The sequence below is a fragment of the Fusarium solani genome, assembly GCF_023522795.1.
Source record: "Fusarium solani strain SB1 chromosome Unknown bctg00000011, whole genome shotgun sequence".
Lineage (NCBI taxonomy): Eukaryota > Fungi > Ascomycota > Sordariomycetes > Hypocreales > Nectriaceae > Fusarium > Fusarium solani.
In genome coordinates, this window is record NW_027072149.1 from 472,584 (window position 1) to 495,280 (window position 22,697).

The following is a 22,697-nucleotide window of genomic DNA, read 5'->3' on the forward strand; positions in this document are numbered from 1 at the left end:
GATCAAGCCCTTGAAGCCGTGATGCTCACCTCTTGCGGCTGAAGAATTGCCACCTGTCCACTCCGGCTCGATTGATCAACATAGATGGTCGACCACTGATCCCCAGTATACATCAGGATGGATGCGTTCAAAGAGTTGGGAACACCTTTGACACCAAAGCTGCCCGCGTTGGGGAAGAACCCGGCGGGCTGCTTCTCGGCAAGCTCACTCAGACTGTACTCGTCGAACGTTGTCACCTCTCCCACGTCTATCTGGACATCCTCAGTGGCACGCTCAATCTTTGTCGACGTGTTAGTGGATGGTCTTCTAGGCCACACTTGGAAGCCGACACGAGACGTACGAATTGACCGTTGCTAGGAGGTGCAACGAGGCAGATCTTGTACTTTTCAGTCCATGTAAACTGAAAGTTGGGAAAGAGTGGCTGGAAATTCCCACGAGGCTTGAAGCTGAAACCGGCAAAGACGGTTTTCATGACCCCATTGACCTTGCGCGCAATGACGAGGTTATCGCCACAGCCCAACTGAAGGAGGGTCTCATCAATTGTGACCTGTAATGTATAAGATTCCGTGGTAATTGATGCCTCTACAATAAGAGTAGTATGTGAAGAGTTAGAGATCAACCGCTATTTGTTAATGGGTGTGAAAACAGACGCGTTATATGGGTAGATAGTCTTTGCCACAACCTAGTCCGGATGCGTTGGTGCATTCGATAGGCCACAAGTGGCGCCTTTTTTCGCTACTATTTCGTTCTCGTGCAGTTTTGGAAAGATACAACGAGGTTAAATAGCTAATAGTTGTCGGTCTAGAGAGATGTGGCTTCCGATCTATCTCCAGTAGGCAACGGTCTAGACCACAGGGTCTCGGCCACGAGACCCAGAACCCGGGACTAATTTGACATTATTGAATCAAACGTCTTACAACTTGAGCATAATCTTGGTCTTCAAATGCTCAGTACTCATTTCTCAACATAGTGCTTGCCCAACTCTTCATTCCCCAGTCCTTGGCGGCACTAATTAACCTATTCCGCCGTGGTATTCTCATTTCAGCACATTTAACAAGAAGATCCTTCATGTCGCTTGGAGGCCATGATTGAATAATTCCATATCTACAAGACATAGGGACTATCACAACCCCTCACAGGCAGTTGCTCCATCATTCAAGTCGCAGGTCCATCCGTGTCTTAGCAAACTCTGGAACCCGGAATTGTCCCGCACCCCTTCTCTCAGCGAAACCAATTCGTCGGTAGCTCCCTCGTTCTGTTTCAGTAACAACTATCAAAAAGCGATTGTGGAATAAAGTTGCCTCCCGAGCAAGTTCGATGGCCAAACATGCCCCCAAAGTCTGGACATCTAGATCTTCGTCCGTGACAGTGAAGTCCCAGTCCAATGGTTTTCCATTCTTATTTAAAGATACGGCATCAGCCGTAGTTTCTGTGAAGCCACGCAGTTGGGAATAACTCGAACTCAGCAGACTACTGGTAAGCTGAACTGGTGTGACCAAACCAGAGACGAGCAGAGTGTCTGAGATGGGCACATCGTGATGGATGCACTTATGAAAATACTCATCCAAGCCACACTCCTCGCCACATTCGAGCTGGACTTTGAATTGGATATCCAAGGTGCTTTTGAGCTGCCTCCACTTGCTCTCCGTGAATGCCGAGTCGATTTCACCATTCCAGCCTGTCCATGACCAACTTGGGAAGCCATTTCGCCGCTTTAAAGACTTGGTGACGATCCAGCAGAGTCCGGCGCAGAAGCCCACAGTTGGAGACCACTTGTAGGCGTCGTAAACTTCTTGGGCTGTCTTTTGCTCGATACCTGACGGTTTGGGTGGCCGAGGGAGGAAAGGGACGCCTTTGCAGTGCCGAATCTTGTGTGGGCTCTGTTTCAACGCTCGCAATACCCCTGACACCCCATTCAAGATATCTGAGGGGTCGCTCAATGACTTGGCGCTGTACTGGGTGATACGCTGCATGACCTCCCACTCTGTGCGCCCGAGCTGCCGAGGGAACATTCCCAAGTTCACTCCGTCACAAAACGAAGCCTTGAAGCGGCTAGAGTCCTGAACATGTAATGCCGGCAATGGAAAGTTCAGTGCTTCAAAGCAGTACATCCCGCAGCACTCAAAGTAGACTTGGTCTGGTGTAAAAACCACCCGTCTCCTGGAGAGCAGCCCTTCTTGGTACGTCCAACCTCTTCGGTTCCATGCAGACTGCTCGATGACCAAACGAGGATCCCCCATTGACGATACCAGGAAATGCCTTCCTATCCTCGCGGATGGTTGGCTCACCTGTCTAGGAGACACGCCAGGGAGGCCATGGTTGGCATTCTGTCCGGCAGCGGCGATGATTGTCAGCTCTGCATGGTTGTAGATAAGGTCCATCTTGTGAACTTGTTCTGCAACCTCCTCTTGACAGGTCTGATTGATACAATATCGATCCACCCAGAGGTATCTGAATCCCAGAACCCGAGTCGCCGTCATGGCATCTTTAATGGTTTTCGGCATGTCGGAAGGCAGGGAGGTGACGAAAGAGGCGACATTATTAGCTCCGCCTCCCCAGAGATAGCTAAGAGCCACATATGGCATTCCGTTGGCAGGAACTATCGTGTTTGTTTCGCAATCGATCAACTTGAGTGAAGAGATTGAATTCAACTCTGCCTTATTGCGAACCGAGGTGCAGGTTTTTACATGTTGACCCTTGCAATACCGAAGCCAGTATTTGATGATATTGAAATCAATGCGTGGCCCCAAGAGGCGAACAATTTCTCTTCCTTGGGGCTGGTAAACAATGTATGGTAGGCCGCAGTAATAGGGCTGGCTCAGTGAGAGGAGGGTCGCATCGACCGATGCCCATCCCTGGCCGATAATCCGTCTGCTGGAGAATGACCGAAGTACCTCTTTATTTTGAATCATCTCTTCTCTGGACAAATGAAAAGCTTTCATGATGAGCTGGCATAATGGGCAACTATCCAAGTTGGCCCGGTCGATTGAGGCTTGCCATCGGGGAACTTTTTCCCCGACCTTTGTGAGGTGGCTTCTGCGGGGAAGATGGTTCAAATTGATTTTTCGGCACCGTTTGCAGAGAGAGCTGCTGTCGGATCTCTTATGCATCGTGTTGTGAATGGGGATTTTCGTGATTGGGGATTGATCTTGAGTGAGTTGACTGACGGTTGCACGGTGGGTGGTCCCGCCAGCCTGGCTGTCTGTTCTTTTAAATGTGCTGGCGTGTGCTTGGATGGAGAGATGCCCATTTCACAGTTCGAAACGGGCCTCTGAAGAGTGGCCGTGGGAGAGACGAATCAAGAACTTGGCCGAAGCGCTGTGTTGGTCGTGCTGGCCGCTTGGATGGGCCTTACTCCCCGCAGCGATAAGCATTCCTCTGGCCACGGTATCGATCGTGCTTATTTCGTCGCGATAAACGCTCCCGAATATAGAAAGGGCCGTCTTAATAGCCTCCTAGCCAGACCTTTATCTTTGGGTATCTCGAACGGGTGGGTGACTGGGGGCATCCCGTGCCTAGGCTGATAGTGAGCCTATCGGAGTTGCCATGCCTAGGAACGAGGCTGAGTTTCATAGCCCGGGGATGGATCAAGCCTTCGAGAGGCATTCTCGTGTAAATCCTGCATGCGACCCAAAAAGCAACCCTTCAGAGGCACCCCATCCTGAGCTCAGCCGACCTCCGCCGAGGCCTTGGCTCCCTCCGCCCAGCCCGAAAACTATTTCAAGTTAGGCGGGTGTCAGTTCAGCTCTACAGATGGAAATACACTGCTTTATGCTCCAGTATAATGGCCAATTTTATCGTGCTTTGGATATATTGTCTCGCAATTTGAGCTGGAATCTGATCACTTTTCCATTCAGCAACACCAGCTGTGAAAGACAGCATTGCTCATTAATCACACTTCAAGATCATGTCTACCGGATCTCCCTAATTATCATTCCCATTTCCGGCATACATATTCCCAAACTTTTTAAACTTGGCAAGTGACGGCGCATCGATACCGGGATCCTTTTGTCCCACACTCTTCTTCAGCGGAGACGCAGCATTTGCTGAACCACCCTGAGACGTGGCCACAATCTCACCCATAGCCTGTTCAAAGTGACGCATGCATAGCTTTCGCTCCATCTGTTTTCTCCTTGTCCTTCTTCCCGCCTTTATCTTGCCGCTCAAGCTGGCGTTGCCGTAGATTGACTCGTAAACAGCCGCCATGGCTGCTGAAACACAAAGACTCTTGAGATCTGAGCCTGAGTATGAGTCCGTCAACTTGGCCAACTCTTCTACGGTCACATCAGGGCCAAGAATCTCATCTCTCAGGTGTATCCTGAGGATACCCTCACGTTGAGCGGCCGTGGGAACACCGACAAAGATACGTCTCGGCAGACGACGTAGCACGGCTGGGTCAATGTCTGACATTCTGTTGGTGGCTGCCATGACAAAGCCCCCTTTGGCGCCGCCCTTAACTCCGTCCCACTCTAAGAGGAATTGCGATACGAGGTCTCTCTTCCAGGAGCTATCGTCCTCTGTACGCTGACGAAAGACTGAGTCGGCCTCATCAATGAAGATGACGCAAGGGTCAAGTTTGCGAGCGATGGAAAAGATGGCGCGTACGAGTTTCTCATCCTCGCCTACCCATTTCGAGAGAAAGTCGGCGCCAGAGACAGGGAGAAAGCTGACGTGTGCTTCCTTGGCGACAGCCTTAGCGAGCATCGTCTTGCCCGTGCCGGGAGGGCCATGGAGAAGAACACCAAGAATCTTTTCTTTAGCGAGTAGGCCGTAAGTGAATGCGAGCGGTGCGGCGGTTGCCAAGGCCGTCAAGGCCCGGAGTGAGGTGACGGCTGCAGGGTCGACATGGACATCGTCAAATGAGACGTCGATATCATCTTGGCGGTCTTAGCTAGACACTGGAATATTGACCGAGGGACTAACCAGGTAGCACGACAGCGTTCAATAGCTGTTTCTCAAACTCGTTGCATCCTTCACGAATCTTGTCTACCCTGGCTGCAACCCCCTTCGATGCATCTTGTGAAGAGTCTAAGCCCAAGTCTTCACTTTCAAGACTGTGGTCAAACTCTTCGTCAAAGGCTTCTTCATCGATCAAGTGCAGGACATCTTCTATCGAGTCTTCCTCAAGTAGGCTAGACGGTGCCCAAATAATTCGGCATGGCTCGGTCGAAGGTGCGTCGTCATCAAATAACCCGTCAACCTCGGCTTCAAAGCAGAGTTCTATCTCATCTCCAGATAAGAACTGAATCACTTTGGCCGTTGGTTTGAGCTTAGGGAGAGTGTAGAATGCCTCCGATAGTGGCATCAGGGGAATGTCGACCAAGTTGCCCATTTTGCTGGTTTGTACTAGGCGATAAAGCTGCGGTAGGGCATGAAAAAGTTGAGAATTATACCTACACTTTTCACATAACCTGTGCGGCTGAAGATATCGAAACCAAAGTAATGCGGCTCTTGCCTTGAGGCCTCTTCAAGGCAGACTGTGGCCTAAGCTGACTGATCAAAAGAGGCGTTTGTCCTGCCACGACGCCATGTTTGAGGGGTGCCAGCCTATCCCCAAATCAAGGAAGGGCGGCGTCTAGAACAGGCACTAGTGATATCTGTCTGGGGATGTCACAAGCCGTCCGCCTATCATAAGCAAGCATGCCTTTGGGGGGTTGAAAGGCGCATATCTTGTGGAAGAGTCCGGATATCGGCACTGAAACTATTGTTTCGATGTTGAACAGGCGTCAGATCGAGGCAGAAAATTGATGCAAGACTGCTCCTGTTCTGCCTTGGAACTTCAGGCGAGGCAGTATCCCAAAATTAGCACTGGAAATGTCCTGCAAGAGCCGACGGTGTATCTAATAACTGTCTCTCTCAAAACGCCCGTCTCCAGAAGCTCACGATGTAAACTGCAGCTCCACCACTACCATGCCGTCCTCCACTCCAAAAGACTACGTCTATCAAAGCCTGGGCAATCAAGACGTGTCCATTCTCGACCATGGCTTTACACCCTTCGATTCTTTCATGATTCGTGTTATCGTCCTCGAGCCAGCTGCAGACAAAGATGCAGACCTACATTGCACCATCGAACACCACGACGTCAGCATCACGAGATGGGACAGCCGCTACGATGCCATATCCTACACATGGGGTCCTGCCGTCTTTTCCCACACGTTGTATGTTGGCAAGTCAAAGATATCCATCACACCGACGTTGGACCAGGCCCTCCGGCGTTTCCGAAAACCCGACATGAAGAGAAGGCTCTGGGCTGATGCCGTGTGCATCAACCAAAAAGACTCCAAGGAGCTAGGCCAGCAGGTCCAGCGTATGGGCCAAATCTATCTCAATGCCGGCGCAGTTCTGGTTTGGCTCGGCGATGCTGAAAAGATGGATCAATGCATAAACTTCTTTTGGGGCCTCAGCAGCTCGGGGCACGAAGCCAGCACCACCAGCGAGCGAGCCGATGAGAGTATTCGCCAAGAGATGGTGAGGTTCTTTGGACATGAAGACTTTGCCACTATACAGAGATTCCTTCGTCTCAAGTGGTTTACGAGACGATGGGTCATCCAAGAGGCCGTCACCAAAGCTGCCCACTTCTATTGCGGCAATCTAGACATCACCAGCCACGCCCTGCACCATGCACTCTTCATCCTGAACAAGAGCACCTTCAACTTTGATCGCCGCATACTGGATCACATGAGGTTCCTAGAGCTGGCCGTCGAGACCTGGGAACACTCGACAGCCACGTACCCTATGGGAATCCTTGATCTCCTTGTTCGTTTCGGCGGTGTCTCATGCACAGACGATAGGGATCGCATCTATGCGTTCTTGGGCATGGCTGACGACGTCAAGTCGCCCTATGCGAGCATAGCTCCTATTCAAAGAGACAAAATGACGGGTTTGCTAAGTACTGAGAGACGCAAGCAGCTCAAGCCCTCCAGAGAGTCCATCCCAATCGTCGTCGACTACGAAGCCGATCCAAAGCACATGTACGCCGACTTTGCGGAGACAATTCTGAAGCACAAAGAACACCTGGACCTACTTCACTGCGCTGGGCGTTTCGTCCACCTGTGGCTTCCATGTTGAAGCTGTACCAAAGCTGGATCCCAGACTTTAGAATTCCCATGCGCTATCGACCGTTTCTCTCGGTGCCCTGGTTTAGCGCTGGTGGTCCACCGCAAGAGCAGAAACCATTTGTCAACCACCCATGGTGCTCTGTCAATGGCTTCATCTTTGACACGGTATCAGTCGCATACAAGATCCCCGGCCTTGACACCGTCTACGCTCGGGAGCAGCGGGTCATGCCTCCCCTTGCAGAGCTGTGCAATATTCTCGGCATGTCTGGGCGCTACATCACGGGTGAGAGGATCTGGCAGGCTCTCGGCCTCACGTTCATTGCGGACCATGCGTTCAACGACATCCTCCTAAGAGAGTACCAGCGTCGCGATAGGTACAACGGAAAACTCATGAAAAGAAATGCACGTGAGAGGGACATGCACACTTTTCTAGACTGGTGGACCAACCTCGAGGATGAAGACCAAGCTGAGGAGTCAGAAGATCAGCGTTCTACCAAACATGAAGCCATTCAACGCGTTGTCAAGAAGCATCAAAAGTCCTTGCACAGATCTTCATGCACTGGCTTGTTTCTTAAACCTGGAGCTACCGAAAATGAATGGGGCCCGACGAGCTACGAGGTTCAATCTCACTGGCACAGTCGCGTTGATGACGAGTTGGAACCGTATTTTATGGAGACCATCTTGTCCCATGTCGAGGAAACCAAAGAGAAGGAGAAGGAAACCAAGGTAGCAGGGCTCATCACGGACGGAAATGAGGCCGAGAAGTCGGACAAGGCCTTGGTCCCGAAGAAGAAGAAGAAGAAGAAGGCAAAAACAGACCACGAAGCTTATGATCCTCGCGAAGATGCACCAATGGATTGCGAATGGCGTCACTACAAAGGGGGCATCATCTACTTGGACCCTCACCGACATAACCATGAGAGATACACACAAGCAGCACACAACACGCTATGTGGTCGGTCATTCTTCATCACCAGCAAGGGCTGGGTTGGTATTGGACCTGATGACATGGCCCCTGGTGATGCGGCAGCCATATTCTATGGTGCTAGAACGCCCTTCATCCTTCGTTCTGAGGAGCAGTCAAAGTGGAGGCTGGTTGGAGACTCATACATACATGGCATCATGGGCGGGGAGGCTCTGGGTATGAGTGATAGGGCTGCTGACCGGAGGTTTGTGTTGGTTTGAAAAGGTATATACAAGATAGCAAAGAGGGGTTAGGCTTCTCAGGTTAGGTAGCTTAATATTGGCGTTCATCAACTCGTGTCTCGATAAGTTAACTCATATCACCATGCCGAAGAAAAAGAATGGGAAGTGCCATGTTTCTTCTTGTTATCAGTGCTGGGCTGCGCATCTTCATATATTTTTTTACTCTGTAAGAGCAATATCTTTGAAACCCTAGTGGGCTACGTTACGGCCCGATCCATGATTTCAAACTGAGAGGGTGATCATGATACCCGATAGCGTTATTGGCAGCCAGGACTCTAGCCAGGTTTTAGTAGGTACCCAGTGTTACGTACAAACTCATAGTGTACAGGGCCCTTCCAATGTCCTGTGTGGCCTTACACCTTCACACCAGGCTTCACCTCGGCGTACTTGTCCAAAGCATCGTGCAGCCTCCCGAACACGCCATCATGCCAGCTCTTGACATCCTCCCATTCCGACTTGGGTAGAGTAATCATCGACATACGAAGCCAGGCCCCAACGATGAAATCCGCATAACTGACCTGCTGGCCGAGCAAGAAAGGTCCATCGGCGTTCTTGGTGAACAGCTTGGCTAAATCACCCAGCATATTCTTGAAAGAGGCCAGAATTCCTGTGCGCGCCTCGGGGGACAGCATAAAATCATCCCAAGACTTAAGTCCAGAGCGACGGACGAATTCGGCCTTGCTCTGATCGGCGGTAGCGGGATCAAGCGGCATGTTTTCAACCATCAGAGGAACGTGGGAGCTAAAGGCCGTATCGACATTTGTGTTGAAACGAAGGTACTCGGGATAGCCACCATCTGACTGCTCCGACAAGGGCGCAGGGAAGTCAAACAAGGGCACAAACTTGAAGTCAAGAGTTTGCTCGGGGAACAAATCGCCAGCTCCAGAGTCAGGATGCGTTTTTTGCAGCCAAACGGCAATGTCGAACGAATCACCAAGCTTGACTCCGGTGGCAGGATCTTCGAGGATGGGAAGTGTGTAAAAGTCGCTGCCATCGGCCAACTTGCGACCGGCGGGGAGCTCAAGGCCCTGACGGACCCTTGAGATGTCGGGCAGGCCGACCCATTTCATGGAGTAGGGGACACCCTTGAAGTTGAGGGCGAAGCGGCTCTTCCATGGATTTGGTGAGCAGCATGATTCATCCACCGGGGGCTTGTGGGCGATGTCGTAGAGGACAATGGTGCTTGAGGTGGTTGAAGCCATGGTGAGGGCGGCGAGTGAGGTCAAAGTCGGTGTCGTGGCGTTTATGTGGCGATGCTGAGTCTACTGGGGCCTAGTCCATATAAGTATGTGTTTGAGGTAGGACGAAATGGTAGCCTACCTAGGAAGGTCTTGAACAGACACGTTGTTGGAATGGAAGGTTCTGCGTGCGGAGTCCTCATGGAAGAGGGGAAAGGCCCATTGTCTCGCATACAGAGAGTCATTGGTGGCTTTTAGAATGTCTCAGTTGCACATCGATGGGTCTCGACCGTTAGCGGCATGTGGCTAGGTGGCACGAAGCAGAAGCTGAAGTCGGTTCTCGGCGAGAAGCTGACGGGAGTCGGTGGATCTCGCAAGTCGTCATTGAGTTGTTGGTTTGTCCTTGGTTCAAAGTTATCAAACGGGATCTGATAAGCAGCAATGAAGCATCACAAATCGTCAATTCATAACTAGAAGAGAGTTCATCTAATGTTTCTGCCTCCCTCGAGACCCTCATTGACCTCCTTGTGGATCTGCTAGAATCCGGGTCCTTGCATCAACTAGTCGATGCAGATAAGCTGTGTTCCACCCGCATAGCCACAAATGCCTTACCATTAGCCGCCCTGATTGTGGAGGTCAAAGGCGTCCTCTTGAGCCAAGCCAGAGTGGTACAAATGGACCGCTCTTTTGACGTCACAATAAAGATGCACCAGTCGTGTAACTAGCTCAGAATCGAGAGGCATTCCGAAGTTTATCGGCACGTAATGAGACGATCTGGTAAGTGGACCTATCTATATCATGCCAACCAAGACGAAATAGAAGACAGCGACATTCGAGGCGAGTAAGAGACAAAGCGGGTATCAATTTAGATCTTGACATAATTCATCATTCGTCTTCGGGCCAGATAGTAGTATGGGCTTGAGCAATCTCCGTGACAGTGACGACAACATGCTCAGTGACAGTTGCGACCCGGCGCGATGTGACGAAGGTGCTGAAAGTCGATGCCGTTGGCTGCTTCTGGCTGGGGCCGACAACTCCAGTCTCAACGGCCTCATCGCAGTCATCGGTGGCAATAGGACCACCCTGAGTCTGCGTGACAACAGCGCTAGACTGGGTAACCCCATTTCCCCCAGTCACTGTAGCAGACTCCAGGCACTGAGCCGCTGTTGGGCCAGTGAACAAAGTAGTCACCGCGGTAGGGTTAGGGCCCAGAGTGGCCTGGCCGATATCAAGGTTGATGTCGGCATACACGCCAGCATTGATGTTGAACGATTCAGTAGCCTCGAGGACGCAGACCGCGTTGTTGTTGTCCCTCTCAAAGTCGACGACAAGCTCGACGAGGTTCATAAAGACTCCCACCGCGGCTCTCAGATCCACTAGTTTGCTACCGGCACCGAGCTCGGTTCGCAGGCGGAGCGAGACTTTGAGCGTCGAGGAGCCACTGGCGAGATCCCACTCAAGGGACTTGCCTGTTGCGCCATCACTGAACAGGTGTTAGTTGAGATGCATAGAACGGTTGAGGATGGCTCTTACAAGCTGGTTTCGACGATGTCCCCTTTCAGGTCAACCGAAAGCCAAGATCCTTCTGGGATGGTGAACTCAAAGCCGCCAGTAGCCTCCAGCTCACCGTCCAGCGAAACCACCAACTCGAGGAAGAGTGCAAGGCCTTGAGCTTCCTACACACAGTCAGTTATGGACCCAATTTTCTCTCCTTTGCCAAACTCACATCGGTGGGGACGCCCTGGGTATTCCACAGGGGAATGACCTGTTCAGCGCCAGAGCCAACAGCAACGGTCATGTCGATGTGGCCCTTTGTCTCGGCAAAGGAGATCTTGAACTCAGACTCGGGAGGATTGAGGATGTTTGCATTAAAGTCTGCGTCGACTCGCCCTCCAACCTCACACTTGTTACAGTGGACTTGGAGCTTGTTATCCGCCAGGTCGCTTGCAAACATTTAGCTGGGGGTGCACGATATTGGAGAGGAGCACTTACACATTGATGATGTCCTTGTCAACCTGGGAGAAGTTGATGTCCTCCGAGAAGTCTGCCCGCTTCTGCACCATGTCCTTTCGGACAGGAGGCAGGGCCTTGAGATCTCGCGAGGAGAGGTAAACACCTCTCGCGAGGATGGGCGTCACCAGGACAGCCCAGATTGCGCCAAAGGATGTTGCTCGCATCGTGAAAAAGAGAGTTGGATGAAGAGAAGAATCGTTTCAAAGGTTTCAAGGGAAATAAAAAGAGTCAAGAAAGAGTGAATGGTTGATCGTGTGCTTAGCCATACGATAACCTCAATGCATCTGGCGACACGGTTTCATATATAGACGCGACTGTGGGATCACATCGTGAGTCCAAGGGCGGGCCACTTAAGCATACCAACAAAGTTGAAAATGCCTTGTGACTGACTGTGTCAAGCTAAAGGATCAAACTCGCAGGATTGCATCTTCTAACCGCCAGGGTCGCAGATTTGGCCCGGGCCACCGGGTCCTCGACCACCGCGGCACAAGCCTAATTCGTCCCGTCGTCAAATCCTCCTGCAAGAATGCGGCGGTGACATTCATCGTCCAGTCTTTGGTAAGGCTGACAGCTTAAAGACCTGCAGGACGGGTGTTGCATCACACTTCCCGACAGTTGGGAACTGTTTCGGCCGATTCCTCTGTGGGGGGACGGGCCAGTCTCGCGTCTGCTGTAAGCGCCATTGACGCTCTTGAATGCTTATTCTGATGCGAAGACGACGCTGTGGGCAGAGCCTGCTGTGGAGGTGCAGAAATGCCGCGTTTTGGGGGCCAAGACCAGGGGCAGTTGGGCTGAATTGACAAGAGTTGCATGTATTCCAGCATGCGAGAAGTTGATGGAAAATCGACAAAATGAGAAATACTCTATCAGATTAAGTATCAACCTGCAAGATCAGACTTGTCATGTTTATTCTAGACTCAATCGGTTGGTCAAGTGTCCACGGAGCTGGGTCTGATACCTCAAGACATGGCTATGCTGGCACACTCAAACAGAGGTGCAGCCAACACAGCCAACACAACCAACACAACCAACAACTTACAACATGCGATAATCTACATGGTGTGGAGCATCACTACGTCTATTGGTCCTTTGGTCTTCAAACGGAGTTTAGAGAGTACATGCCCGATACCGAACCATGGTGGCTGAGCATGTCACTAAAGGATTGATAACACTTACACCGCCTCTCAAGCCTACTTGCAATATGGAATCATGTACGTCCCCATGTCTATTGACTACATAAAATCATGTAGGCTCCCATCTCGGCATGTGCCTCAAGTCTTGGTGTTGGCCCCCAACTCCTCTAGCTTCTAAATCAGTGACTTGCTCACTCAGCCCCCAGGCTGTGGAGGATTCCGACTTCTGCATGCCAGAGCCTGCTTTCCTTCCGTCTGAGGCTGGCTCGGTGTGGTCCGCTATGCAGCCAAAAGGCAACCATGTAACATGCACCCAAAATGAATGTCTTGAACTGAACCAAAAGTGCTGCCGCATCTTGTTTTTCAGGCCGCATCGTGAACAGACCATGAGCACAGCTACTATTCCTAGACAGCCTGATCACCCTGAGCCACTCTCAAGTCACTTGTTACCGCCTCTGTCAATATGGTTGCAGGCTCGGCCCGTCCCTCCAAGACTAAGTGGCAGGCTGTGTCAGCCGCTAATCTCGACAGCGTTGACAGCTTGAGGCGCAGATAGATCGCTACCAATCTTTGGAAGTTGTTATTTTTAATTGGGTCAAGCTCGCGTCAGCACCTAAAGTGCCTTGAGCATGCTGATATTAGGGCAGGAACAAAGCGAAAGTTCCATCTAAGCATTAATCTGACAGGTGCCCGGGGTTCGGATATCGCTTGGCAACCTCCAGAAAGAGCCTAGTAGAGTCATCCTTACTAATATGAGCTGGGCGTCGGTTAAAGGCTCTATTATCGGTGTACGAGCGGGCCGAGCATCGGAGCAAGTGTCATTTTGGCAGTACTAAAACCGCATGCCGCAAGGATCGTGATTGTTCAACTCATGGCTGACTCAAATTCAGACCGGAATTACCCAGTCTCGTTTATCATTAGAGGTCTAGTTCTAAATCTAGGTTGATCCCCTTGTATGTATTAGGTATTTAATTACGCATGCCATGCTTGACAAGCTGATCGGCTAGCTTCTCTTCCTCCTCCAACAAATGGTTGTCCTGTCCCACAGGTCCCACAGTGGGATAAAGAAGCTCGAGGGGCACCTCACGCACATTAACAGATGGGTTGTCCCGAGTTCCAATGAGCATGGTCTCGACAATGTTACCATCACCGTACTCGGGTTGGGTGAGGACAGTCATCAAGACATCAGCACATTGCTCAGGGGTCATTGTCAGGTCATCGGGGCGGACTCGGTCACGGCAGTACTCGGGGTGGAAGATGGGAGTCTAGGTAAGATACCATATTAGCATGACAGGTCAGAAGAGAAGGGGCCTTTGGTCCAGCCGAGACAGAAAAGGGATGGTTGAGTCGACTTACATAAACGGCACCAGGGCAAATGGCTGCGTTCCTGATACCCACTCGCTTCTTGAGAGTGGCAAGGGACTTGACAAAGCTGACAATGGCAGCCTTGCTAGCAAAGTAAAGAGGAGTCTGCAGGGAGTGGACATAACCTCCCAAGCTAGCCATCCACAGCAGGTTACCCTCAATGTTCCGGTTCTCCAGCCAGTAGTCAATAGCAATCTGCGCCAGACGAATAGGGCCCATGGTGTTCACAGCAAACGTCTTGTACACTCCAGGATTGCAGTCGACCTTGTCCTCAGCCAGGGGGAGATGCCGGGGGCGTTCCAGAAGGTGCTGGAGGGGGGCTCGTAGATGCCTGCACCGTTGCAGAGGATGTCGATGCGACCAAACTTTTCCAGGGCCGTGCTCCACAGAGAAGAGATCTGCGCCCAGTCGCTAATGTCTGTCTGCTGGAAATGGGCAATGGGCTTGCCCTCTTCGACAGTGGACCACTGGTCAAGAACCTCCTGGGCTTCGGGGCGGAGCTTGACGTCGGCCATCACGACGGAACAGCCGCCCTCGAGGAGCTTCTTGGTGAAGGCCAGGCAGATGCCTTGACTGTAGTTAGCATCGGCTTCTATCGGGAAAGGAAGCTCCCCTCGGCAGGGTAACAGCCGGGTTGCGACGTACCAGAGCCGGCGCCAGTGACAATGGCAAACTTTCCCTTGATTTCATAAGCAGACATGGTGGCAAGTATAGACAGGTACAATGCAAGTGAGACGTTAAACTAGAGTGACAGCGAGGAGAGAGGATGAGCAGAAGAAGAAAAGAGAAGAGGGCGGTCAGCAACCTTTCATAAAGCCAACAAGCAACGAGAAGACAAACCACCGATGCCCCTGCCCAGGAGAGCATCGGCTCCTCACCTGCACGCCCAACAAGAAACAGTAAGTCGGAACGAACCATCCAAGGGTATGGAGCCACTAGCTTGGTTCCTGGTTCCTGGGTAGCTGGGGTCGGTCTGCCATCAGGTGATTGTATATCCGGACATGCGGAAGAAACCCGGCATCTCCAGGTGGACCGCTAATCTCGTCTCTTCAGCCCTGAAGAGAGTCAAGACTTGCCCAGTCTGAAAGAGACCTTGTTCTTTGTTGATCAGTTTCAGTTAGTCTGAAGATATCCTTCCGGCTTTTGTGCCGGCAATGGCGGTATCCACTGTGTTGGGTCTGAATACTACTTTGTTGGAGCTATCGGTTGAACCACGTACGATGAGGTGGTGACCAAGGAATTATCAACCCTAGTCGATGTAACAGTGTTGGTAACCTGATGGTTCAGGCCTGCAAGCGTGGGCATATCAGACCAAGAGTTTGGGAGCCATTCAGAGGGATCCCGAGATGTAGGGTTCCATCCGCTTGGACTAGTCAAGTCAAATCATACTATGAAAAAGGGAGTGGAATCGAGAGTGAGGACAAAGTGGGATCAGCCAACATTTTTATTCTACAGACTCTCGCGCCGTTAGTGATGGGCCGGGACGATCCCGCCCGTTTTCGGAGGCTAGGGAACAAGGAGGATCCCATCCCCTGTCGATGTGGAAATCTCATGTGGAGAGCCTGATTGCGGCTCCCAACGAGTCAACCCAATCTAGTACGTACGCATCCTGGTGACTTCATGAATCATGGGCACTCTTCCGATGTTTCCTTGCTGAATCGTTCTTGACAAGGGCGAGTTGCCTACGGCGAGTTGCCTACGAGTAGACCAACCATGGCCCCTGTTGTGGCAAGGCACTAGCTTGGACTTGGCAATGGCATCTCGCTTTGCTTCTTTTCCTGCATGGATAAACATCCTACGCAAATGCCTTGGATTCTGCAGGCTCTGTATCCACGCTCCCCAGTTTAGTCCAACCGCCTGCCTCCCCCTTGCATGGTTCACGGCACATCCGGGTCCCCGACATCCCGGTTACGCCTATGAACAGAATCGGGCATGTTGTGCGAGTTGGTTCTTCGTGCGTCAACCATGCGAGTGACCTGCTTGCTGGGAACGTGTAGAGGAGAAACGATGCTTTGTCGGTACCGAGATCTGCGCCGTGGGAGTGGCTCAGTGGGGAACCGTTGCCCTCTTCCCTGCGTCTTTTGAAACCCTTCACGGCCATTTGACGCACTCTGCCGTCCTTTTCCTCTTTAGTATGGTCAGTCCTCTTTGGATTCAAACTCAAACCAAGTCATCACAATGTCGTCGACTGCTGTGGAAGAATGGCACGCAGTTGAGCCTCGAGGACTCGCTGCGGCGATTCTAGGCGTGACCATCGCCTTTACGATTCTGTGCCTGTCCGTTGTTGGACTTCGAGTTTATCTACGCCTGTCGATGCGGAATTTTGGCCGTGAAGATTGGCTGATGTGTATTGGGACGGTAGGCCTCCCCCAAGGCAAGCAGCATGTTAGGAACCACTGACATCCAGACAGACAATCAACATGGTACACAACGGTATCGTGATATGGGGATGCTATACTGGCATAGGGACTCGTGACTCTAAGCTCAACACCCCCATCATGATGGAGGGCGCAAAGGTACGATAATATGTCCAAGGGCGGCTCCCATTTCAGAGCCAAGAGAATGGCTGAGAGCCCAGTTTCAACATAATAACAGCATCAAATCCAATTCCGAATACCGATATACACCTCGTTCATGACCAGTTTTGCTAACTTCTCCCAGGCAATTGTCTTCTGGCAAATTTTCTACGTCACCGGCTCCGTCTTCATCAAGTCCTCCATCTGCGCCCAACTCATCCGCATCTCGACGCAGCGCCGCTACAAGATCATTCTGTACCTCCTCATTGCGGTGTCCATCATAACAACCTTTATAGCCATCCTCGCAGTTCTCATCCGATGCAAACCAGTCGCGGCGTCGTGGAACCCTGCGCTGGGAACGTGTATCGACCAGAGCATCATCATTGCCCTAACATATGTCGTGTCTGCGGTCAACATTGCGACGGATTGGTCCGTGGCTATTATTCCCATTTTTATCTTGTGGAATATCCAGATGCGCAGGACGCTCAAGAGGATGATTGGTCTCGTTTTGGGTCTTGGTGTTTTGTAGCTCAACCTCCCCCTATCTGCCACGGAACTTACTGACAATACTCGCAAGGGCCTCGATTGCCACCATCATTCGAATGCCATATTCTTCCGCTTACTCGAAACCCAAAAACCTTCTATGTACGCTCTTCTTTCGAAATCGATTCTACGCCCCTGTCACTAATGCTACTCTCAGACAACGTGGGCAACATCATTCTCTGGACTGTCGTGGAATGTGGCCTAGGTATCATCGCCGGATCCATGCCCATGCTCCGAAAGCTGGTCAAGGGTCTCTCAAGAGACGAAAGCACCGGAAAGAGCGGCACGAACGACCTCAATCTTGTCACGATCGGTCGAGTCAAGGGGAAGCACCACCCGATCCACGATACCGATATCCAGATTACCGTCGTCGCAGGCGATGACCCCGAGACTGCGAGGGACGACGACAGTACGAAGAGAATGATCAGGGTGACGAAGATGGTGAAGCAGACGACATCACAAGGATACCGGGAGATGTGATGGGGGGGTTCAAGGGAACAAGCCATGTCCACTCTGGCGTTTTGGATGGATTTGAGTCTATCATTGGGGAATGGATATCACAGGCCAAAAGGGGCCACATTGGACTATTTCAATATGTCTAAAATTCTCGAGAGAGCTCTGCTAGTCATAGTTGATACGGCCGAGTTATCTCTCACCAAGGTCTAGGGTATGTAAAACACAGCGAAAAACAAGGAAAAGGGAAAATCACTGAAAAGGCACATTTAGCAATAAAATAATAACGGTCTATAATTTAAGCGCCTATATAATGCCACGTGTTCTTTCTCTCTCCTCTTAGAGAAAATAATCTGTTTCCTGCCATGACTTGATCCAACTATGGTTTGACTCCCCAGCTGCGAATCTTACCCCTACAGCCATCGAGTTACGGCATGCGGAACCGTGCCACCTGGGCGGAATTAGATCCGGAGACCCCACAAAAGCAACTTCTCTTATCTCTTATTAGGGTCCTGAGTCACGTGCTTCACATATCCCTTCATCAAGCCGGAGTGTTTCCTCCGGGTGTCGGCATAAATGTCACGAACAACTGCATAAAACAGCATTACAGAGTGACATCGCGAGGAGTTAACACACTAACTAGCACAGCCCATGAATCTGTTCACTCCCATCATACAGTTCACAAAGCATCATCATTCTACATAATTACTGAGTTACATATCATTATCTAAGTGTACAAACTACTACTCCAACACATAACTAGTTCTGAAGTCTAGGAAGAGACAAGCAGTTACCACACGCCAATCGATTGGAAACCGCTGTTAAGTCACTATCACTTCCTTCTGCCTAAACACCAAGCTGCCTTCTAGCACAGGCCAGGCATGCATGTCAGCGCTTGTGAAGCCGAAGATCCGTCTGGCGGCCGACCGTGGTACCTCAAGCGGACCACTGTTGAGTAAATCATTTGTCAGCGCCAGCAAGTCTGTTTGCTACCTGGATTAATCTAGTGATGTTCAAAATTGGCTCTCCACCTGCGAAATTCGCCTGACGGAGGATAGAAGAGATGGGATTCTCTTCTCTCATGTCGCCGCCTTTGGGCGGTTCCGTAGGAAACATGTTTAATGCTCACCATCTCCCAAAGGCACTGGGGTGGACTGTTATCGTTGTTTTGGTGGGAGGTATCTTTCAGAAGATCATCAAGGCTGCCATTCGCCCTCGCTTTTCCAGATTGCGCCATCTTCCAGGACCTCAGGTAATGCCACCAGACAGATTTTTATGAAGCAGTCTCTAACTAAGATATTTCGCAAAGAACAATCAGTTCCTAGTCGGCCAAGCACTCCGTCTCCTCCGTACCCCAGGCCCAAATGACCTCTTTCTCCAGTGGATGCGTCGCTGGCCCGAGGCACCTTTCATACGATGCCTGTCCTGGCTGAATTCGGAGATGCTCCTGGTAAACAACCTTGAAGCTTGTCGCGAGGTGTTACAGACGAATGCCTATTCTTTCGTGAAGCCTGCATTCTTTCACACTCTTGTGGGAGAATTTCTTGGTGTTGGACTTCTTTTTAGTGTGGGCGATGAGCATAAGCGTTTGAGGCGTATTGTTGCGGGTATGAAAGCCCTCCACCTTGAAGGATACCTTGCTGACCATGCATCTATCTGTAGGGCCTCTTTCTCGGCCGAGTGTACGGAGGCTGATGCCAGTGTTTGTCAACGAATCCAACGCGCTGAATAGAGAGATTGCAGATACGATCAAAGAGCATGGCCAAGGGGGAATAGAGAGTGAGTTCCATTTTGCATCCCCCAAAGATCACGCCTGACCCTGTATTAGTTGAAACATTCTTCACTAGAGCATCTCTCAACATCATCGGAGTCTCGTTGCTCGGAAAAGAGCTCCACAGCTTCAGGTCTCCTTCATCGCCTCTCACCTTCGAGCAATGCTATAGCAACATCCTCACACAGCCTGTAGCCGGCCAACTGATAAGCTTCATTAATCCCTTTATTCCGCTGCGATGGCTTCCCGTCAAGGCAAACCTCGACTTTGTCCGTGCCAAGGCGGCCCTCAAGACCATGATGACGGAGCTGATCGAGCAGCGGACTGATGAAGTCTTGGCGGCGAGAGGTGGCCAGTCTAATATTGCGCTTTCCGACGATCTTTTGACCCGAATGATCGAGGCCAGTTTTGGCGAGGATAAAAGGCTTTCAAAGCAGGAGTTGATCGACATTGTCAGTATTTCCTGTTCCTCATAATTATACATGTGCTAACACCCACGTAGACCATGCAAGTCATCGCCGCTGGTCACGAAACAACTGCTAGTGCTCTAACCTGGATAACATACGCTCTCGCAACACACCAAGATGTTCAGAACCGTCTCCGAGAAGAGCTATCGGGAATCGAAGTGACCAATTCTGCGGCCAAGGCTATTGACGATCTACCCTACCTCAACAACGTGATCCGGGAGGCACTTCGGGTGTATTCCCCGACACTGATGGCTCCTTGGGAAGCCGGCGAAGACATGGTCATAGCCGGCGTCGAGATTCCCAAGGGAACAATGATCCAGACAGTTCCTGCCATGGTCCAGCTGAATCCCAACATCTGGGGTGACGACGCCGAAGCCTTTGTCCCTGAGAGATGGGATACCTTGACCGGCGATGCCTCGAGCCCGTTTTCCATTGAAGTATTTTTAAACGGTCCGCGAATGTGCCCTGGAAAGGCCTTGGCTCTACTTGAGATCAAGGTTCTGTTGGTGGCAATGATCAAGGAGTTTCAACTTGAGATGGTGGACAAGGAGATCGAAGTCAGGAATCCAAGTTTGACGTTGAAGCCCAAGGATGGATTGCATGTGCGAGTCTGTCGGATATAAAATTCTTCACGGTTCTGGAAGATGATGGGAGGAATAGGTAGAAGCATATTTGAAGAAAGAGGCACTAGAACTATCAACTATTGCAATCTTTGCCTGCTCTCGCCTCACTACTCACAGATTTTGACCTTAGACATTGAACTACAGCATCTGATACCTCCTTTTAATTCTTTCTTTCATTGCTTGCCATCGTTTTCAGGCAGCTCATAGATGACCGGCGGATGTTCCAGTTCTGCCATCATTCTTGGACTCTCCATCTCGACTGGGTCAGCCTTTGGCGTGTCATCGAGTGACGGGCTGTAGACTGGCTTGAGCGTAGCCGCTTCGTCCGCTTCTGGGGAGCCTGGAGACTGATCAGGCGCCGGATCCCCATCTTCTTCCGTGTCCTGTCCCTTCTTTGTAGCACGTCGTTTCATCAGGAACCAGATCAAGCCAGCGATGAGGATGACACCCATCGAGACACTAACTCCGATGCCTGCCTTGACTCCAGTGCTCAGGCCTTTGGAACCCGAGGAGTCAGTGCTCTCTTGTGATCCTTTGTTGTCATCGGAGTTCTGGTTCGCTGAGTTGGTCGCATTCACTGGCAGCGTCTTGGTCGGTCCCCAGTCCTTGGAGTTTTTCCTGTGCACTTGGACAATAGTGTCGTTGGCCCAGTAGTATATCCAAGTCTCGCCGTTGCCCTGGTCATTGGCGACTGCTAGGTCGGCACTCGAGTCATCAGCTTGAGGCCAGGTTTTGTCGGTCTGGTTGGGAGCCAAGTCCCATTCATCATTCTTTTCAATGACCTGATACAACTTCTTGTCGGCCCCGATATAGAAGATGCTTCGAGAACGAGAACTGTCGATAGACATGCCAAGGGACCTTATCTCGGGGCTCCAGGAAGGTAAGCTGAACTCTGGTTCGACTTCTTCGTCGATTTGAATGGCTGACGGAGCCGTCTCATTCGTAGGCACAATAGAAGATCCATAGAGTCCCTCTAAGGGTTGGGGAAACGCCGCTGCTTCTTGTTAGCCATCCGTAATATGGATCCCTAACCAGAAGACGTACAAAGATGCCATTCATCCGCATTTGAAAACCGAGAGACCTCGATGTTGCTCTGCCCTTGTGGAAATGCCACTGAAATATTCTTGCCATAATGAGCAGATGCCAAAGCCATTCCGGCCAACTGATCCTGTGAGATTGCCCCATCATCCACCCATGTCGTCGTTTTCGGCATGTGCCGGAGCATCATGACGTCTCCGTCCTTGTTGTGATAGAAGAGGCGATATCCTTCCTCGCCTCCTAGCAGTTGCACGGAGAGCCCAGTCTCGTTGTTGACCGACTTTACTTCGGCAGTTTCTGATATGGCCCAGTTGTCGATGTAGGTGAGCTTCCCGGTCGTCATGCTATATTCACAGTACGCGTTGACGATGACGGACTCGTCGGTTTGGTAGAAAATGGATGCCTTTCATGTCAGTCAGGGTAAGATACAAGTCCAAGAAGCAACTGACAGTAACTTTTTGTCCGTCCCACCATCCTGCTGCTGCCAACGCTGTGATCTTTCGCGACTTCAACCCGACTTTGAGAACGTTGAGCTTGTCGATAGGAAAGATGGGAGTTTTCTCGCTATTGCAGTTGCTGTAGTGGAGTTCCCCCGTCTTTGGGTCCTGGGCGCCGACTTGGACGCCTTTAGCGGTGCTATAGGCATACAAACTGGCGGTGCTAGTTGCTCGGATCCAGATCGTTAGCCATAAGAGAAACATTGTGACAAGTTGGGATTGAAACATGATGAAGTGATGGGCGACCTGAAGTGTATAGAACGATGCGAATTGCAGAGCCTGGCCGGGGGATGGGGAAGGAATTGAGCAGGTATAGGATGTCCGGACATCTCGACTCAGTCCAGAGCAGAGCCGCCTGGAAGTATCGAGGCTCGTGAGGCGTAGCTGTCGCCATGGCGGCAGAAGAGTAGCTGCGTCGAGATCACATTTGGCGGCGAGCTGAGGAGTTAAACAAGCCAGGATTTGGTTCACCATTGGCTCGGGCAAGCCACGAGAGCCTTGGCTCTGCAAACATGAGGTTTAAACATCTCTAATAGCCGAGATATTCTGAAGTCCTGAATTTTTGCAAGGAGAATGCTGACGGAGGTTTGTTAGGAACACTTTGATCACTGAGGCAAGGGGCATCCGAAAACTTGATGGTTCACGATTTTCATATTTGTCTGTGTTTCAGATTATCTCTCGACAAGTGGAAGCGCATACTGAGTTTACCGTTACGTATACAATTGAGTCGTATAGGGCTGACTGCTTGACGCCTTGTCGTTCTAGAACTGTATGTGTTGAAGCCATTCCTCTCAAACAGTCGACTTGCATCGTCACATGAAGAGATTTGGTTAACC

At 51.0% G+C, this 22,697-nt stretch overlaps 9 protein-coding genes across 9 annotated transcripts; 3 read left to right on the forward strand and 6 right to left on the reverse strand.

Moving 5' to 3' along the window:
* Positions 1-2: 2 nt before the first annotated feature.
* Positions 3-2,942, reverse strand: MRS44_015190 (uncharacterized protein; the record flags this gene model as incomplete). Its single annotated transcript, XM_065619100.1, has 3 exons — positions 3-278; positions 341-582; positions 1,214-2,942. The coding sequence occupies 3 exons, from the start codon at positions 2,940-2,942 to the stop codon at positions 3-5; spliced, it is 2,247 nt and encodes a 748-aa protein (XP_065475172.1).
* Positions 2,943-3,924: 982 nt separating this feature from the next.
* MRS44_015191 (uncharacterized protein) lies at positions 3,925-5,332 on the reverse strand (the record flags this gene model as incomplete). The annotated part of the gene is made up of 2 exons (XM_046271626.2): positions 3,925-4,877; positions 4,924-5,332. 2 exons carry the CDS (start codon positions 5,330-5,332, stop codon positions 3,925-3,927), a joined length of 1,362 nt encoding a protein of 453 aa, XP_046126131.2.
* A 578-nt stretch (positions 5,333-5,910) lies between these two features.
* MRS44_015192 (uncharacterized protein) lies at positions 5,911-8,243 on the forward strand (the record flags this gene model as incomplete). The annotated part of the gene is made up of 2 exons (XM_065619101.1): positions 5,911-6,971; positions 7,010-8,243. 2 exons carry the CDS (start codon positions 5,911-5,913, stop codon positions 8,241-8,243), a joined length of 2,295 nt encoding a protein of 764 aa, XP_065475173.1.
* Positions 8,244-8,617: 374 nt separating this feature from the next.
* On the reverse strand, positions 8,618-9,466 carry MRS44_015193 (uncharacterized protein; the record flags this gene model as incomplete). Its single annotated transcript, XM_046277579.2, has 1 exon — positions 8,618-9,466. The coding sequence occupies one exon, from the start codon at positions 9,464-9,466 to the stop codon at positions 8,618-8,620; it is 849 nt and encodes a 282-aa protein (XP_046126133.2).
* Positions 9,467-10,327: 861 nt separating this feature from the next.
* Positions 10,328-11,619, reverse strand: MRS44_015194 (uncharacterized protein; the record flags this gene model as incomplete). The annotated part of the gene is made up of 4 exons (XM_046272340.2): positions 10,328-10,925; positions 10,976-11,118; positions 11,169-11,385; positions 11,435-11,619. 4 exons carry the CDS (start codon positions 11,617-11,619, stop codon positions 10,328-10,330), a joined length of 1,143 nt encoding a protein of 380 aa, XP_046126134.2.
* A 1,937-nt stretch (positions 11,620-13,556) lies between these two features.
* Positions 13,557-14,653, reverse strand: MRS44_015195 (uncharacterized protein; the record flags this gene model as incomplete). The annotated part of the gene is made up of 4 exons (XM_065619102.1): positions 13,557-13,853; positions 13,945-14,284; positions 14,341-14,521; positions 14,599-14,653. 4 exons carry the CDS (start codon positions 14,651-14,653, stop codon positions 13,557-13,559), a joined length of 873 nt encoding a protein of 290 aa, XP_065475174.1.
* Positions 14,654-16,131: 1,478 nt separating this feature from the next.
* On the forward strand, positions 16,132-17,492 carry MRS44_015196 (uncharacterized protein; the record flags this gene model as incomplete). Its single annotated transcript, XM_046284343.2, has 5 exons — positions 16,132-16,311; positions 16,365-16,469; positions 16,615-16,994; positions 17,047-17,114; positions 17,170-17,492. The coding sequence occupies 5 exons, from the start codon at positions 16,132-16,134 to the stop codon at positions 17,490-17,492; spliced, it is 1,056 nt and encodes a 351-aa protein (XP_046126136.1).
* Positions 17,493-18,528: 1,036 nt separating this feature from the next.
* MRS44_015197 (uncharacterized protein) lies at positions 18,529-20,326 on the forward strand (the record flags this gene model as incomplete). Its single annotated transcript, XM_046271600.2, has 5 exons — positions 18,529-18,717; positions 18,775-19,072; positions 19,128-19,244; positions 19,294-19,688; positions 19,739-20,326. The coding sequence occupies 5 exons, from the start codon at positions 18,529-18,531 to the stop codon at positions 20,324-20,326; spliced, it is 1,587 nt and encodes a 528-aa protein (XP_046126137.2).
* A 173-nt stretch (positions 20,327-20,499) lies between these two features.
* On the reverse strand, positions 20,500-22,065 carry MRS44_015198 (uncharacterized protein; the record flags this gene model as incomplete). The annotated part of the gene is made up of 3 exons (XM_065619103.1): positions 20,500-21,320; positions 21,371-21,767; positions 21,814-22,065. The coding sequence occupies 3 exons, from the start codon at positions 22,063-22,065 to the stop codon at positions 20,500-20,502; spliced, it is 1,470 nt and encodes a 489-aa protein (XP_065475175.1).
* Positions 22,066-22,697: the final 632 nt, after the last annotated feature.